Source organism: Nicotiana tabacum, chromosome 16 (assembly GCF_000715075.1).
Source record: "Nicotiana tabacum cultivar K326 chromosome 16, ASM71507v2, whole genome shotgun sequence".
Lineage (NCBI taxonomy): Eukaryota > Viridiplantae > Streptophyta > Magnoliopsida > Solanales > Solanaceae > Nicotiana > Nicotiana tabacum.
In genome coordinates this window covers 154,636,854-154,654,378 of record NC_134095.1, presented here as the reverse complement: position 1 = coordinate 154,654,378, position 17,525 = coordinate 154,636,854, and the positions used below count along the sequence as shown (strand labels likewise).

The following is a 17,525-nucleotide window of genomic DNA, read 5'->3' as shown; positions in this document are numbered from 1 at the left end:
TCACTTACACAAATTTAAATGTACTGATTTAGACCATCGAAGCTCATTTTGTTTCAACATAAGAATAACTCTACCAGCCAAACAGTCACTTCTCTTAAATTATTTTGTAAGCATAAACTGGTGATTTGTTCAATTGCTTAAATAAATAAATAATGATTTGGGTTACTTTTTATATAATTTTTAAATATATAGATATCACTTTAAAAAATTATAAGAATTACCGCCAGAAAAAATATCCTAACCATAACTGCCTCTAAAAAATAAGATGACCCTTCCCTTCATCTTCTCTCATTATAAGTTATACAATACAATGTCTGCCTTTAGCTCAGTGGCTTCCTCAATTGCCTACAATGGCTTCTTCCAAAACCTTATTATGACTATGCCCATTAATCCACCACAGTTAAAAAAGCGAAAGCGAGCTTTATTAACTGTCGCAACATTCTCCACTCCGCACAAATCTATGGAAGAAATGGTTCCAATTGTTTCAAACAGGCGAGTGCTTAATTTATCCATTTTAACGTTCTTATTGTGGGACCCTTTCTCAAGCTTCGCTGTGGCCATTGGTGGTGAGGTGTTAGAGCTTGAAAGATACACTGATTCTGCTGAAGGTTTCACTCTCCTCAGACCTTCTTCTTGGATTAAGGTCCATCCCCCTTTCTTTGCCCCTATTTCTTCCAAAATACACCCTCTGTTTCAATTCATATGGCATATTTTGACTGAGCATGAAGATTAAAAAGGAAAGGAACTTATGTCCCCATTTATGTTATGCAAAAAATTATTTTCTTATCACCTCATAAACAATTCATTTGTCTAGCAAATTCTTCTTATGTCATCTTCGACTATGTGCATTTTTAGTTATTGCACAGTCTAATAGGCAAGATTAGCGTTGGTGAATTTGTTGTAGTCATAACAAAAATGTTAGGGCCAAGTGCACATATAGCCATTTTCAGGGATGCTATTTAGAGATTAGTCATTACTTATTTTGTCCTGAAATTTTAAATTAAAAATCCTAACTTTAGGAAAATTCAGGATATTTTTGTCCCGAAAATTTGAACGGAAAAACTTAAATTCATGGCGCACTGACTAATTCTTAAATAACAGCTCTTTAGAGTGGTTACCTGGTGTCATTTCTACAAAATGTTATCATGGCTGATATTGGACAATTCTTACTCTATCATGTACACACACAACGGAAAGGAAAAAAGAAGTACTCTCCTATTCTTATCAAAGAGAAGGAACGAGGAAAACCGAAATATTCCTACTCAAACAAGTCAGTGGCGGAGCTAAAAATTGAATTTTTATAAAGGAATTCAAAAAATACTAGAATGTCATAGTTGACATTTGAACTTGCGACCTAAAGCAACTTTTGCACCCCTATAATAGAATTTTACCATATGTAGGGTGTTACAACAGTTTATATATAACCAATTTTTTTTACCATATTTGTACAGTATAATTTTTCGACGAAAAGGGATTCAATTGAACTTCCTTTCCTCTTGCTAGCTCCGCCATCAAAGTTATACCATATGAGGAGGTTTTGGAAACTGATTGTGCTGTTATTGGGTTCTTTAGGTTGATAAAGCTGGGGCAACTGTCCTGTTTCAGGATGTAAACAAGGGATCCAACAATGTAGGCGTTGTGGTTATCCCTGTAAAAATAACAAACCTTAGCCAATTCGGGACTCCACAATTCGTGGCAGATAAGCTAATTCTGGCTGAAAAGCGCAAGGTCAGAATCCTTTTGCTTTTGCTGCTCTTCTCTTTCTGTTTCTGTTTTGTTGCTGTTTCGTAATTCCATTATACTAATGAGAGATTATTCAACCAGATTTTGTTGGTTTTTAACCAAGTACTTGGGTAGAACTCAAAAGGTAGGAGTATTGATTGGGCCGAAAGTCTAGTGGTTATTGTTCACATATTTTGTTCTCGTAATCTCCATTTCCTTAGCAGTGTCATTTTCTGTGGCAAACTATTTGTATGTAGTAGAGAAGCTCGCCCTCTAACTATAAAAGTTTTATCACTCTCTTAAACAATAAAGAAGAGAAAGCCATCTTATGTAAATCTGTTGCGAATCGCAGTTGTGGGGGGACAACGTGTAATCCCCTTGTGAATCTAAAGAAGGGTAAAGGAGGAGTCCTATCAGCAAGTGAGATTTTTATGTTTGGGATTTGATAGAAAGATGTAAAGGTTATACTGTAGATCCTACCGGAAAAGAATAATAAAAATATAAATTTATTTCAAATCACTGGAGAAGTAGAATTTGCAAAAAGGTAACATGGGTTGAGTGCTACAATGCATATTAATTCCCCATCCCTGATTTCTCAAATTTTTATTTATGAATGTTGGAAATTTTGGCTGTTGTAAAGGACAGTCCAGTGCACTAAGCTCCTGCTATGTGTGATATCTGGGGAAGGGTTGGACCACATTGGGTCTTATGCACGCAACATTGGGTCTTATATACGCAACCTTACCTTGCATTGTTGCAAGAGGTTGTTTCCATGGCTTGAACCCGTGCCTCCCGGCTACATGGAGCTTATACACAATTTTAGCTTTTGTGCCCAACAATATTGGCAACTAATAATACTATGTCATCTTACTCTTAGGAGAGTACAAAGGAGGCTGAGGTGGTTGCAGTATCAGAAAGAACGGGAGAAGGAGGTCTTCAAGTGTATGAGTTTGAGTACAAGATTGATAGCACCAGAGGAGGGATGAAGAGGATATTGTCTGCTGCATTTGTAGCGTCTGGGAAGCTCTATCTGTTAAACATTGCGCACTCTGATGGATTAGAAAGTCCCATCGACCCAGTTAGAAGAAATACGTTGGAACAGATTCTACATTCCTTTGATACTGCTCCTTCGACTTAAATTGACATGAGCGCAAATTTTTTTCTCACTAGGCTTTGCCCTGCATATCCTCTGCTGGGATCAAAACCAAAAGGTATGCTCCCAGGTTTTCATTTTGAGTCCTGTTTTGTAATTTGCTTACTTAATAGTGACTAACCTGATTATCTTTAATGCGAGCCTCACATGCGTCTGGACTCTGGATGTGTAACGTTGTCTGTGTGTGACGAGAGAACGTCTTAATTAGCTACTTGCTTTTCTGTTTTACATGGAAGTTCCCATGTATAAAGGTAGTAAACCCCTGTTTGTGGACTGGCAAAATTGTCTGGTTCTTGAACTCTAGTAGCATCGGCAAAATTGTCTCCGTGTGACCTATAGGTTACGGGTTCGAGCCGTGAAATCAGCCACTGATGTTGCATCATGGTAGGCTGCGTACATCACACCCCTTGGGTTGCGGCCCTTCTCCGGACCCTGCGTGAATGGGGGATGCTTCGTGCACCAGGCTGCCCTTGAACTCTAGTAGCGGGTGTTGATTAGTGATTCTTTCTTGGTCTGCAAAATTAAGCGCTCAAACATAAAACTTTTACCCATCTATTAATCTGCTAATAGACCATATCATGCGTGTGTCAAACTTACTCATTTGAAATATGTAATACAATCTTACTGATTTGGATCAGTTATGTTTTAAAGTCTAGCCGAAGTTTTAGGGCAGACATGTTTTCAAATCTTTGGAACTCGTCAAAGTGGCATCACAACTTTGTCTCCAAGTGTTAGGTTTTATTGAGCTGTAAGAGTATTCCAATAAATTAAGTACCGCAATCCAAAATATTTGGTGTTAGCTACATAACTTATGTATCCATTCCGTTCTATTCAGGTCCATTTCATTCTAATACTAAATATATGTCTTTTAAGGCAAAGTAGGGGTTCTTTAAAACCATAAAATTCTCCAAATCTCACACTTATCCCTAATCTATAGGTGACCGTCTTTGCCAACCAAACTGATATATACAAGCCAGCACAGATACACATTTGCAATGTATGTACGCATACGAAAATCAGCTTGTAAAAGTCTTCATTGTGTATTTTATCCAGATATATGCAGTTTTAGAATTATAAGGAACATTGTAACCCATCCCCCCCCCTCCTCTACTGATTTCATCGTTCTTTTCAGTTTTTACTGCGTTCAAATTTGGTGTTGCTCTCCTGCTCACTGTTGAAGCAATCTCTCCTAAAAAATGCTTATTTCTATTTTAGAACTTTTCTAGCATCTCATATACAGTTTGTTCCTTGTCATGTGATCGGTTCCACAGAAACTTATGTCACTGTTAATCAGCCACTATTGGCTGAGGCTTGACCAAATGGTGTCAACATGATAATGACATCCTGGGATGATGAAAAGTTAGCTAAATGGAACTTATTTTTGTAATTGAGATTTTTGAGCTTTCTTATGGCTTAGTAAGAACTTCCTATGGTCTGCTGAGGAGGTTGAGCCACCTTTCTTAGTTCAGAAAGGAAGTTGGATTATAGACCTTGGCACTAGTCTTGGATAGTAAGTCTCACATATTTGGTTCAGAGGCCTAATTGTTGAAAATGCAATTGCATAGTCGGCATTCAAAGGTGTGGCTTAGTGATCAATGAAGTGGGTGCAAACCTAGGAAATCATGGTTCAAATCACAGCAGAGTCAAAAAACACTAGGTAATTTCTTCCGATTTGCATAAACCTTGGTGAACAGAATTATTCAGTACCTATGATGGTGGCAAGTAGCAAGTACTCGATGAAAAGTCGAGTTTCGCGTAAATTGGTCTAGATGTTACAGATATCCAACACTGTTGAGCTTGTGCCGAGTAAGATAGGGATTAAGTCCATTCCCGGAGCTTTATTTCTTAAACTTCTGGTCTTCTAAGGGTGTTTTGTTTCGCTTAATCATATACAGAGTGAAGACATTTAGTTTGAGCTTGAATGTGGTGCCAGATTATTTAGCATAAATGGTAATCATGCCAGAGTATTACTACGTATGTATTCCACTCGAGCTCCATTAGTGCTTTAGCAAAGATTCTCCTAACTGTTTTACAATCTTGATTTGAGATAATTTTCTGATGAATCTTTGAACAGTCGAAATAACAAGTAATCTCGATGTATTAGGTTCTTTTGAAATACTGGATTAGAAACAACATGAAGAGCAATTGGTTTTAACAACATATTTTGCAGTTCGCGTAGCAGTCTTAAGACCATTACTTCAACACAGATTGTGCCATAGCTCTGTATTTGATTAAACACTAGATTGAGAGACTATGCTTTGTAGAAGTTGATCTCCTTCGACTTAAAACTCTAGCTGAATGTTGATAACATCTGTTCCAAAGTTTCCCATTTATTTAGTACTTGGTGAGAGAGAATTTGATTTACTACACTGACCGGCTATGTAATGTCAGGAAGATCGCTGTAAGATTTTATTGGTGAAATTTTATCAGAAAAGGTCGACCAAAACAATAAAAACAAAAATTAAAATTAATTCCAACAGTAGGAAGGCAGAGTAAGTGCTCAATAGAGAACTAACTCTATCCTCAACACACCATGTTTTGGTGGTCGAGTGGGACAGGATGTAGAGGGTTGACCATTTGGCTGGCGAATCCTCTTCCCCGGCCCAACTGACACGCTACGCCGACAATGTAAAGTAAATCCGTCGGAAAGCTCAAATAGCTAATTGTCAACTAACTAGAATGTTAACATTCATTAGCGACCAACCACTGAATCTACAGTTAACAATCCTGGAGAGAAGCGTATACGACAGTATCAAATTGAAATGTGAAGTATTCATCAAGGAAAGTGAAATGTCCTCCGAGTGAATGCAATGTTGAACAAGTATAGCACCTACAAGTGTTTAGTCCATCCTTCCCTTCAAGATCTTCTCTGTCACTTCAGTTGGTGTACTGCAACCACACACAGATTGGACCAAATAAGATGGAAGTACCGAAAAAAGATTACTCGCTTCAACTAAGGACCAAATAACATGAAAGAAAAAGCAAAAAGGAAGGAAAATGAGAGATGCATAAAGAGCATATGTTAAAGTTTAGTACTCTACTTGGAGCTGGAAAATGCCTCACATAAAGAGTTAATGGCAACCAAAGTCCTCGATCTTTCCAAAAATAGAAGTGCAATAACAATCCCTTACAGCTCACGCTTTGGGGGAGAACTTCCACATGCAACAACTACAAAAGGTAATAGCTATTGCCTCCAACCAACCATCCCTCTGCCAAGACCCCTTCTCTCTGCTATTGCTTAGGCCCCCAGCTTGTCATCTTCCACAACCCAGTTCTCCCCGTTCCTAAGCCTCAAGCAAGAACCCATGTCTCCAACATTTGAATGGCGATCATTTCATCACTCTCACCCAGCCACCTCCCCATGCCCAATAATGCCACCATACTTTAGGCTCATCTTTTTCTGTTTCTGTTTTTAGGAGGGCATTTTCCCAAAATTACCTAATCCTCTAAACATGTTGGGCACAGAGTTCCTTGTTGCCTTAAAGACCACCATCTAGAACATAATACATGATGGATGATTATCATAGAGTAATTTTGTTTCGTTCAGGGACTCGGGCAGATATTACTAAGGAGAAATGATTAATAAAATGAGCATATGAAAGCAACTGAATACTTACACAACATAAACATGTCCTCCCCAACCACTTAAACAGTCACGGTCAACTGATGACAAAAGTGCCTGAGAGATGGTCTCAAACAATTCTTCTGGTCCCTGAAATGTTACCATGCAATAAAAAGCCTCAAAGCCAATAAAAATGTGAACTAAATGCATGGCAAACAACATAAACATGGCAAAGAAGTAAATAGAAAAATTCTAAAGCATGCACATGTAATGTTGGATAGGAAGATCTCAACCTCGAGAGAAACTTAAATACCTGCTCTAACAATTAATGTGAATAAAGTTCATCTTATTCATTTTGTTTATTAGTCAAAGATCGTTTCAGTAACAACACACCAAGCTGGTGTCAGAAACTATTTTAAAGTGAGTGAGCGGCTCAACCACCATACTCCATCTGGCTATCCCCATCATATATACACACACTGCGTTGCTTCCTCTACAACAAAAAGAATATGTGATATGAAATAAAAACTTCTTCCCACTACTACGGCTTAACCTCTTGCTCTCTTCCAAATAGACCAAAAAATGCATGGTGGTTTACTTTCCCATGTTGCCTTGTTCTCCTAGTGAATCCTATGTGGTTTCTACAGGTGATATCTTTGCTCCCTCATAAGCATCATCAAAGTCAGATCAACTAAAAAAGTGCAAGATTCCACAATTATGTTGTGAACTGACAACATAAAAAGATGTGATTTTGTATCCTTACACCACTCCTTACACTAAAAACACCAATGCAGATCTAATAAAACTGATTTTTCACCCATAAAGCAGCATCCGCTAGAAAGAGTAATTCGTCAAACCTGCCGGCAATTTTACTAAATCGACACACAGAACAATGACTAAAAAGACTCCACGTTCATGCATACCAAATACACTAATTCTCAGGCACCAGCTGAAATAAGCATCAAATAAAAGCAGCCTCAGCAACTCTAGGATGATTATCTCCATTAGGGAAGGAAAATTTGATGTGATATATGTCATTCAAGCTAGAGATTATGTAACTATAAAAAATAAAAGCAAGAACCGTAACAAACCATGTCAGGTTTGAACATGGCCTCACAGGCACCATATAGTGATTCAGATGCAGTGCCAGCAACAACAAAATCTTTTGCAAGCTCCCTGCACGAGAAGAATAAATAACAATACTGTAAGCATGCAAAGCCACAGAGAACCTGGCAGAGTACATAAGTCTCCAAATTTCAAACTTGAACCAGTATGAAGAAACTCAACGTACTTTGCTCCAATAGCATCCATTGTGCAAATAAAAGGCTTGTCATCATCTCCTAATCCAGCAATTACAGGTTGGCAAAAGTATGGACCAAACCTAGACAAAACCAAATGGATAACGCAGTTATTACAAGTGGAAGACCCAAACAAACAACCCAGACACGAATTTTGATAGGTTTTCTCCCACTAAACAGCTACTTGGAGTGATAAATTGTCATCAAGCTTGTTAATTGCAAATGCTAAGATTAGGCTCGATGAATTTTTGAGCTAAAATATGAACAACAAGATGTTCGACAAGGAAGTTCGAGAGCTCGGCTTGATTTTTAATTTGTCACTTAATATGGATCGTACCTGTATATTCATTGTGTGGGATATTTAACATGTCTGCATGAGGGGATTGCCAAGAAATATTCACAAATTCTGGGGTTAGACTTTTGTTATAATTCAGTAGGAAAAATTATTGGAAAGTAAGAACATGTCATCCAATGTTTTTTTTTTTACCCAAATTAGAATCTGATTCTTCTTTTCTTCTAGGTACATCCTCCTATCTCGAGTAACATTTGTATACGATTTAGGAAACATGTTCACGCTAAAGAGTCCTTTTAGATCTCCTCTGATTTGTTGCTAATCATTCTTCACATCTCTCTCTTTTCTTTAATCTAATAGATGATAGATCTCAGATCTAGTCTATTAAATGGCAAACGATGTCTCACCCCACTCAAGAGCTAAAGTCAACTTAAAACTAAGATCTAATGGATTATTTGCAGGTAAATTGAGGGTTCAAACTTTTGTGATAAAAACCAAGCATTAGTTCGCGTTGTATTTGAGCTTGACTTTCAAAGTTGGTACATACATTTGACTCAGCCAAAAAAATTTGGAGTTCCGCTTGGCTTAATTGGATTACAGCGAACAGAAAGATTGGGGCCAACAAAGATTTAAAAGAATCAGAAAATAAATAACACTGCTGGGACCAGATATTTTCATCACCTATCTAAAATCTAGACTAAAAACAAGATACAACAAGATATGATGAACAATACATGCAACAACAACAACATACCCAGTGTATTCCCACAAGTGAGGTGTGGGGAGGGTAGTATGTATACAGACCTTACCCCCGACTTGTGAAGTTAGAGAGGCTGTTTCCGGAAGATCCTCGGCTATGAAGAACAATACATACAACAACAACCCAGTATAATCCCACTTAGTGGGATCTGGGGAGGGTAGTGTGTACGCAGACCTTACCCCTACCCTGAGGTAGAGAGGCTGTTTCCAAATAGACCCCCGGCATCCTTCCCTCCAAGAACTTCCCACCTTGCTCTTGGGGAGACTCGAACTCACAACCTCTTGGTTGGAAGTGGAGGTTGCTTACCATCAGAGCAACCCCTCTTGTCTTTCACAGCTTTAAATGTGCTTCAATGACTTGCAACTTATTTCAGGTTATTTTCTTCCGACATATTTCAGGAAGTATTGTAGACACCAAGAGGTATTATGACTCTACAACTAGGTTCCAGCGATATCTCAGAACTAAGCGGACAGATAGATTATGCAACAATGTAAGTGTACAATAGCACTTTACTGCTAGTCTACTACTCAACTCCCCATAACGACGTCCTTGTAAACAAAGCTAAAGACAAAGATTAAATGACTTACCAAGACTAGAATCAGCACATTGACTACTAAAGATTCAACATAATCTTAGGATATATATTTCTTCATATGTTGTATTGGCAGGAATTGGTTACATTAAAAGTGGGAATCCAGCAGCTCAAGCTCCGCCATGGGAGGCAAAATGGGACCATCAAAAACCCTTGACTAAGGAGTTTCCAATATGCATTTGGTAGGGAACATGAAACAAGTTAAAATGCGGGCTGTTTTTCCCCCTTTTGCCAACAACAGTTCGTTTTTACTTAATCAAAGGAATAAAATTCAGGAATCCTATAAAATTATGTGGCATACTGAAGTTCTTCACCAGCAAATATTTGTTAAAGATATGATAGGCATATTAAAGAGAACTTCCTATACAATTGCAAACATCTATAAAAACAAATATATTTGTATGTTGGTTTGGTTCAGTTTTTTGTTGTTCAGTACCTAAATAAATCAAACCAAATATACGCCAGTTTTTTAAGTCAGTTTGATCCAATTTTTCAGTCTGGTTTGGTCTTACGGTTTTCCTTGGATTGAACACCACTAACCGTGAGTAATCTTCAGGAAGTAAACCTCAACATTGCTACAGAACAAATAGCTAGTTTACCAACCTTTTCTCATAAAGAATAGCAGATACAAGGCTGGAAAAAGTTTCAGGCTTCATATCCCTCTCTTCTCTAAGCTCATATAGCTTGTGACGGAAGACAAGCCTTTGATACCTAAAAAACCGTAATCAAAAACACAAATCAGTGTGCAAAATCCAAAGAAATCATGCTAATAAACAGATTTTGATGCACCCCCTCACCATCCCACAATCAACAAGAAAGCAGCACCAAATAAGGAACAAAAAAACACAGTTCCACCCTTTATTTCGCACTCCCCACATCCCCAACCTGCAGGAAGCATCTTAGTCAGTTATCACCAACTCCAAGCTCCAGTCAACTTCCATGCTTAACATTTCTACAGCAATACAATTTTCTATATTTTTTTATAACCGTGGTGTCTGGGCCAGCTCTCGCGCACCTCGATAATTTTCTATATCTTTTTTGGATGACGGTGGTGTCTGGCCCAGCTTGATATGCACATCAACTATTTCACGGGTAGGTGCTACCTCCCAATAGCATAGGTACCAGGTAATGTGGCCCACATTTTAAGCATATTGAAAGAAATCACCTAGTAATTTTTTGACTCTGCAAGATTTAAACCTAAGACCTCATGGTTCTCTTTACACTTCATTGAACACTAAGCCATCCCCTTGGATGCCCAAAAAAATGTTCTTTTTATTGACAATAGTGGTGTTTGGGCAGCTTATGCGCACCTACTATCTCCCACCAAGTAAAGGCACCGAGTAACACTGCTGATCAAGGCTTACGCAGATCATAGATGAGAAGAAATCACTTATAGTAATAGTTTTTCTTTTAATGCTAGAATTTAAACTCTAAAGAATGTTGAAAACGCCCAATCCAATTAGCAGGCAAGAAAAAATAGTAAGAAAAATACTCAATAGAAGAGAGGAATTGGAAATTACAGGGTTTGGGCATCAGTACCGAGGCCAGAAAGGCCAATAAAAAGCTTGTCATGTATTTTAAAAATTCTTTGGAAATCAGTAGCAATCGTTTGCAGCTGTACACCAAGCCGCCGGTCACTGGCAATAGCGAAACAGTTTTTCCCAACCATAGCCACTAAAGCACTTCCATTGTACTCGAAGATCTGTTCATAAATTTACCAAATTTTCAGAAATAAGTATTATATAAATTCTCATATTCGATGCATAAGAGCTAGGTTTACAACAGTTATTAAGCATTTGTGCACATCAGATGAAGAAGAAAAAGAAGAACTTACCGACATCGGAAACTGATTAGAAAAACGATTCGATATTTTCCGGTATACTTTAATTTGCTAATGAAGAGACTGTGTTTTGGTGTCTTGGGGAACACTTAAATTGCAGCACCTTATATTGAATCTTTTTGCAATATTCAATATGGAGGGATGAAGAGGATTTATTTTATTTTATTTTATTTTGTATCTTTTTCTTTTATTTGTTATTTAATTTTCTAGTTTTAGCATTACTTTTTAAAATCAAAATTGCCAATTCTCAATGTAAGTTGTAATATTTATTTTGTAAATAGATAATTATCTTTAATATATTAACCATTTATTATCTTTCGATGCTTGGAAGAAGGTGCTATTTGTACATCATGACCCTTTACAATTTTGAATTTAAGAAAATGACCTTTTTAGATCTCTTATGTGTAAAGACAGATCTCTTACGTGTAAAAATAAATCTATCATGTGTAAAAAAAGAGGTACGGTCATAAAACTAAAAACTAATTACCCCGAGCTTGGAAGGGACAAAAGAAAAAAAATTATTTTTTCTTCAATAATTTTTAATCTCTAATGAACCTCTCAGTAGGATTCGAACCAAGAAGAAGTTATGACCTTCTATAAAAGATAAAAGGACGAGTAGATTGTGTAGGATTCCCAAGAAATTCTTTGGGAAACAGATGATTAGTCATATGCTTCTCACGTTTCGTAACTAGCCGGGACATTGAGGAATATCCAAAAAGGCATTTCGGGAATCACCCTGATTTTATCTCTTTCATTTCGTTTGAAAAAAAGAAGGATCCCAAAGAATCGGTCTTTCTTTTCATTGTTGAATTTTTCTTTGATTAATCAATGTATGATATTCTAAATCCTCATTGGCTAGAATCTCTTACTTGGATGAAACTAGATCTTGTAGAATCATATCGAAAATGGTGCAAATATAAGTATCTATTAAGCTATTCTATGATTATTAAGTAATAAAATAAGTTGTGAAATTAATGTAATAATGATGTCAATGAAATTGTGTCAAACTTTCAAGGATATCGCAGATAAGAGTATTACATAAACAGAAAAAGAGAGAATTATTTCTCCTAGTTGATTACTTTAACATTTAGCAAATCTATCTATAGCTTAATTATCTCCTCTATATGAATAACCATAGAAGCGAACCACCCCTAAGTAGTTCATGGTTTGGTCACAGAGCCTACAAGAAGCAACTTGTTATGATCAATATTGATATGCGAGACATTATTGTTTAAGTAATTTCAATAAATTTTCATATTTTATTCTTGAATCAGAATAAATTATAAAGAATTAAACCTCGGCTACTTGAGTAAAACTTCCAAGCTAATAGTGGATAATGAAATGTGTTGAAAACTATAGTCTCAGGTTAAAATCCCAAACAGAAGCAAGAACGCAAGGTAATTTCTTCCTATCTGTTCAAGTCTTGGTGTACAGAGTTACCCTGTACTTGTGCTGATGGGAAGTAATAGGTAACCAGTCTTTGGTGCACAAAGTTTCACAGGACATTACTAGAAGTTGCTGCTTTCCACCCCCTTCTTAATTTTTCTCTACCTTTCTCTACTTAAATACCAAGCATATGTGTGCGACAAGGTTTGAACCCGTGAGATGCGCCTAACCCACAAATCACACATTGCATTCTTACCACTAGACCAAAGCCCTGTGAGTTAGCTTCCTCGCTTTTTTCACCAGGTTACTTACCAACAGTCCTTGAATGCATTCATGAGGCCACAAAATTTTCATTTCAGTCAAATAGTACAAAAATGAGCAGGCCATTATGCTCATTATTAAACTCCTAGGTTTTCAAACCTTTGTTTTGCACCAAGAAGAAATCAGTAGAATCGTCTGATACTAGATGAAGAGGTACCCTGGAAAGCAGGAATAGAGGCACAGGCCTGCCATTAGAAGAAACCTTGAAGAGATGAAATATAACCGAGGTATATCTATTGAAAAGCTAAAAGCTCGGAGTTCAGATGCTTCAGGAAGTGCTAGACGCAAGGCTTGCGCTATTGCTTAAAGGGTTAATAGGACTCTCTGCTCCCCAACTTTTGGCTTTCACAAGGTTTAACTTATCTTTGACATCCAAAACATTCCCTGGAGTTTGAAGCATCACAGGTTTAATCCCGTTCGATACCATTTGAGAGCTACTAGAATCCTGCTTTGCTCTAAAAACGCCCCATAAATAGTGTTTGCTTTGGAATCCTGCCAACCAGTTTTCTCAAGCAACTTAAATAAAAATTTCAGTGAAGCAGCGTTTATCAAATATCAAATAAAAACTTACTCCAGTGAAGCAGGGGCAGTTCCGTGGAAGTGAAAACCAATAGTTCAGCATTTGTCACAACTGCTCGGAGAGCAAGTTGTTCGCCAATCATCTCCTCAACCAAATGATCAAAATCCATCACATGTCTGTACTGAGAAAAAATAGAATGACAACAAGCGAATCTGATGGGAAAAAAAAAAGGCCAGGCCGGTGCACAAAGTATCCCGCGTTGACGTAGGGTCCAGAGAAGGGCGTTTTCTAAGGAGGTGTGATATAGGCAGCTTACCCTGATGCTTGCATCAGTGGCTGATTCCACTACTTGAACCCGTGACCTATAGGTCACACGGAGACAACTTGACCGTTGCTCCAAGGCTCCCTTTTAATCTGATGAAAAACAAAGTGTAAAATAGTGAAAATATAGAATAATTACCTCGCATCCAAAGGAAAGAAATACAATGCAATATTAGCATCAGAGGGTTCTGATGTGTTGAAACTCTTAGGCCATATATCAGATTTCGGAAGCATTTCCAGGTTAAGCAAAGGTGGAAATAATTTTGCTTCTTCAAAAACCTTTTGGCATGCTTTGACTGATAGGTGAGCTACAAGTCCGCCAAGTATCTCATACTTTTTGTTCCATATATAAAAACCACCCCTGCCAACAAAAATGCAAGAGAACAAAAAAAAATCATTCACAATAAAACAGGTCCATACTGATAAATAATCTCCCAAGCGAATAATACGTGAGATATCTCCTGACCTCCAACTAGGATCATAAACAGGCTGTGCTTGTTCCTGGACACCATGTATAAAATCTTTTGGCAGTTCGCCGTTCAAAGATTGAGAAGCGTCTCCATTTAGAGCAGTTCTATTTTCCGGTGTCGATCTCCTGTCTCTTTTTGATTCCCTTCCATGACAATCATTAGACGAAAATATACTCCCCTTTTCAGTGATGGCAGAACAATCACCCATTGCATCGAGCTGAGTATTTGCATCACGAGGTTGCTTGGAAATACAAGGTTGAAGACTTTTCCCAACCATCTCGGTCAGTGAACAATCAGTCTCTCTCTTCGACAACTTAGTTGGCAAGGCAGAAAGATCAGCTAATTGCATTCGTTCATTGCAAGCAGTTCTTGCTTGTAATTGCTCCGAAGAGCTAATTACTCGTCCTGTTACCTCTTTCTTATCTATCACATAAGTAGGATTATATTTCTCCTTCTCGCTAATCTTCCTACCTTTGCTATCACCTACTAATTGACTATGCTCTACCAAATCAATTTTGGGACATTTCTTGACATGTTTTGGCACCTTCATCTCACAATCATCACAAACCCAACAGACATATTCATCAAATGTTTCCGGAATTTTATCAAGGCAGTAGCTGAAGAGATAAAAGAAAACCGAGGATTAAAAAACAAAAGAAAGACATCTGAAAGATTAACCTAAAATCTTTATCCGTATTTAAAGACAACTAATGTATGTTCCAGCCATCAATTAATGCAAACCGGCAAACCAGAAATTTTCACGCAAGAGAGAACAAAAACTCAAAAAACAAAAGCTAATAAGAGACGGTAAAATCATTGAACTTTACAATGACATTTAGTAGTGTGTCAACTCACCGATGCACAGCAACTTCTAGACATTCTACACAGAAAACAAAGGCGTTAGAGAATCCTTTGTCACCACACTGTAGACATATTGTCACCTGCAGAACATGGCGAAATAAGTATGGAAAATACAGTTATAGGCAAAGCAATATACAACTAGTGGGTAGCTTCCACCTAGCTAGCATTTTTGCTTCGTTTGTATTGCAATTTGCACACTGTGCTTCTAGTTCGATATTGAGTAGGCTAAGTTCACCTTGCAGATAGTTTTTCTACGTGTTTTTCAAAAGTAAAAAGCGCAAAAAAGCGACAAGGTCTATGGAGCTTAAAACAAAAAGTGAGAAGGGACACACACGATTCTTTGAAGTAAAGCGCAAACTTCAGGAAAAAGCAATAAATGCCAAACATATATGATTTCGTACTATAACAATCAAATTGAAATTAATATACTAATTTTCTACCTAATATACAACAATAACGGTATTAATCCAACTTCTGAATGTTGATATTCAAAGAACCAACCAATCTCATTTGGATCACCTTGAACATCATTGTTAGAAACACATACTTCACTGAAGCATATGGCTTCGCTCGTGAAGCAAGAATCACTAGCTTCACATCATTTCATCTCTTTAAGCGATGAAGCGCTGGCTTTCAATTAGCACCAGTCTTTTTTTATTGCCACCACACCACTAGTTAAAGTGATTGCAAGCAGAGCTTTGGACACTTGGTTTCTTTAGTAAGTTAATCCAGCCAAGCTTGCACTATGCTTGGCATTCTTACAATTATAACCAGGTAAATGATTGTTCTATATGTTTTAAAAGACATTAGACCTTTTAATACGTTGAAGTAAAACAATTCATACACAATTGAAAAACATCTATCCATGAAAGTTCTTATTTTATCTAAACAATTTCACTATCCACAAACTACGTATAACAAGCAAAGAAAACATAGCAAACAGCCCGGGGCGGAGCTAGTAGGCATTTCGTCGAAAAATTATATCAAATCTTTCAATTAATTATTTAGCAAAAAAAAAAGGGCAGCCCAGTGCACTAAGCTCCCGCTATGTGCGGGGTCCGGGGAAGGGTCGGACCACAAGGTTCTATTGTATGCAGCCTTACCCTGCATTATAAATTGGTAATCCCCTTGAGACAAGGGAAAATTCTAGTGTAATGATAAAGGGGGTTCAAAAGTTGTTTTATGTCACAAGATCAACTCTATGACATTCTAATATTTTTTTTGAATCCCCTCATATAAATTTCTAACTCCGCCTTTGTTTAATCAGTGTATCGGGAAACAACAAATCACAAGTAAAAAGTTCTTTCACAACTGTCAATGAAGAGAATACACATTTCCTTCTCTGTGGTGAACCCGGTGGTATAAAACTAAATAAATTCCTGAAAGCCCAAAAATTTGTGATAATTAAATATACACATCATATTCCTGATTTTAGTTGCAAGAGCTCAAATCAACCACTGATGCTCGTGTTAGGGTTGTCTACATAACATACCTTGGGGTTGGCCCTTCCACGGACTTAGGATTGTGAAATAGTTAATTTAGAGTTGACTCTTAACTCTTAGGTTCCGTTTGGTACGAGGAATAAGGGATAACTAATCCTGGGATTAAATTTGGGATGAATTCATCCCAATTTTGTTGGGATAAAATTGCAGTATAACTAATCCCGTATCCTGAGATTGTAGTATTATTTCTATCTCTATGGGAGGGTGGAATAACAATCGCAGGATAACTAATCCTGGGATAACTTGTTTCCAACCCAAACAATCTCTTAATATTAGTTCTATCAAAATTTAGAGTATTAGCCGAAGTAATTACAATGCTTTCGTGCATCGAGCTGCCCTTTCAATACTCAGGACTTAGCAACTAAAAATCCTACATTGAGAACAAAATGAAACAAAGAGAAACAAATACTGAAGAGAACAAGAAAATTGTACAAGCACTTAAAAACATACCATGGTGGGAAGAAGTTTATGGACCCAGAAATAAATGCAGATAGGCAATGGAAATATGCGAACGAAAAGCTCATATATAATAAGAATTGAGGAAGATTCTGAACACAACAACTGCGTTTGTGTTACTTATTCGTCAACTCAACTCGCAAGTGTATGTATATTAGATGGTACTTGTAAGTACCATTGGAATTACCGGGTTAAAAATCGGTGTATTGGGTCAAACTTTGGCGGGTTAAAATAATTATATATGGAGACCTATACTAGGAGCAAGTGTACAAATAGACATTTTCCGGGATGTGAGCCAAATATATCCCTCTATTATGATAAAATATTTAAATATATAGTTCGTTATACTTTTGGTCCAAATACACCCTTGCCGTAATATTATTGGTTCAAATATACCCCTCTTCCGTTAAGTTTATCCAAAGTGGACATCCAATCCTACGTGACACTGGCATTTGATGAGGTGAATGTC

General features: G+C 37.3%; 2 protein-coding genes across 9 annotated transcripts; one reads left to right on the top strand and one right to left on the bottom strand.

Annotated features, from left to right (window-relative positions):
* Window positions 1-241: 241 nt before the first annotated feature.
* LOC107800868 (psbP domain-containing protein 2, chloroplastic) lies at window positions 242-3,946 on the top strand. Of its 2 annotated transcripts, XR_012700371.1 has the most exons (4): window positions 242-643; window positions 1,573-1,728; window positions 2,600-2,933; window positions 3,813-3,946. XR_012700371.1 is itself a non-coding variant. In XM_016624115.2 (3 exons), the coding sequence occupies exons 1-3, from the start codon at window positions 266-268 to the stop codon at window positions 2,858-2,860; spliced, it is 795 nt and encodes a 264-aa protein (XP_016479601.2). In that variant the 5' UTR covers window positions 242-265; the 3' UTR covers window positions 2,861-3,144. The 2 variants fall into 2 exon arrangements, 1 of the variants encoding a protein (XP_016479601.2); XM_016624115.2 differs by lacking the exon at window positions 3,813-3,946 and having other exon boundaries at window positions 2,600-3,144.
* A 1,589-nt stretch (window positions 3,947-5,535) lies between these two features.
* Window positions 5,536-17,188, bottom strand: LOC107800869 (proteasome subunit beta type-3-A-like). Of its 7 annotated transcripts, XR_012700369.1 has the most exons (11): window positions 17,051-17,188; window positions 15,093-15,178; window positions 14,234-14,854; window positions 13,907-14,128; window positions 13,498-13,622; window positions 10,900-11,081; window positions 9,983-10,090; window positions 7,729-7,818; window positions 7,529-7,613; window positions 6,493-6,587; window positions 5,536-5,764 (listed from the first exon to the last, which is right to left on the bottom strand). XR_012700369.1 is itself a non-coding variant. In XM_016624119.2 (8 exons), exons 2-8 carry the CDS (start codon window positions 13,546-13,548, stop codon window positions 5,716-5,718), a joined length of 660 nt encoding a protein of 219 aa, XP_016479605.2. In that variant the 5' UTR covers window positions 13,549-13,622; window positions 13,907-14,046; the 3' UTR covers window positions 5,536-5,715. The 7 variants fall into 7 exon arrangements, 5 of the variants coding, with proteins under 5 accessions (XP_016479605.2, XP_075089595.1, XP_016479606.2 ...); XM_016624119.2 differs by lacking the exons at window positions 14,234-14,854; window positions 15,093-15,178; window positions 17,051-17,188 and having other exon boundaries at window positions 13,907-14,046; XM_075233494.1 differs by lacking the exons at window positions 13,907-14,128; window positions 14,234-14,854; window positions 15,093-15,178; window positions 17,051-17,188 and having other exon boundaries at window positions 13,498-13,629.
* Between the last annotated feature and the right edge of the window lie 337 nt (window positions 17,189-17,525).

Bases quoted from the DNA above. Each gene is read 5' to 3' on its own strand.
- LOC107800868 (XM_016624115.2), top strand. From the start codon at position 266: ATGACCCTTCCCTTCATCTTCTCTCATTATAAGTTATACAATACAATG. The intron at 644-1,572 runs GTCCATCCCCCT...TGGGTTCTTTAG, and splicing joins GACCTTCTTCTTGGATTAAG to GTTGATAAAGCTGGGGCAAC. The intron at 1,729-2,599 runs GTCAGAATCCTT...TCTTACTCTTAG, and splicing joins TTCTGGCTGAAAAGCGCAAG to GAGAGTACAAAGGAGGCTGA.
- LOC107800869 (XM_016624116.2), bottom strand. The intron at 14,855-15,092 runs GTGAGTTGACAC...TTATCTCTTCAG, and splicing joins CTAGAAGTTGCTGTGCATCG to CTACTGCCTTGATAAAATTC. The intron at 13,623-13,906 runs GTAATTATTCTA...TTCTCAGTACAG, and splicing joins TTCTTTCCTTTGGATGCGAG to ACATGTGATGGATTTTGATC.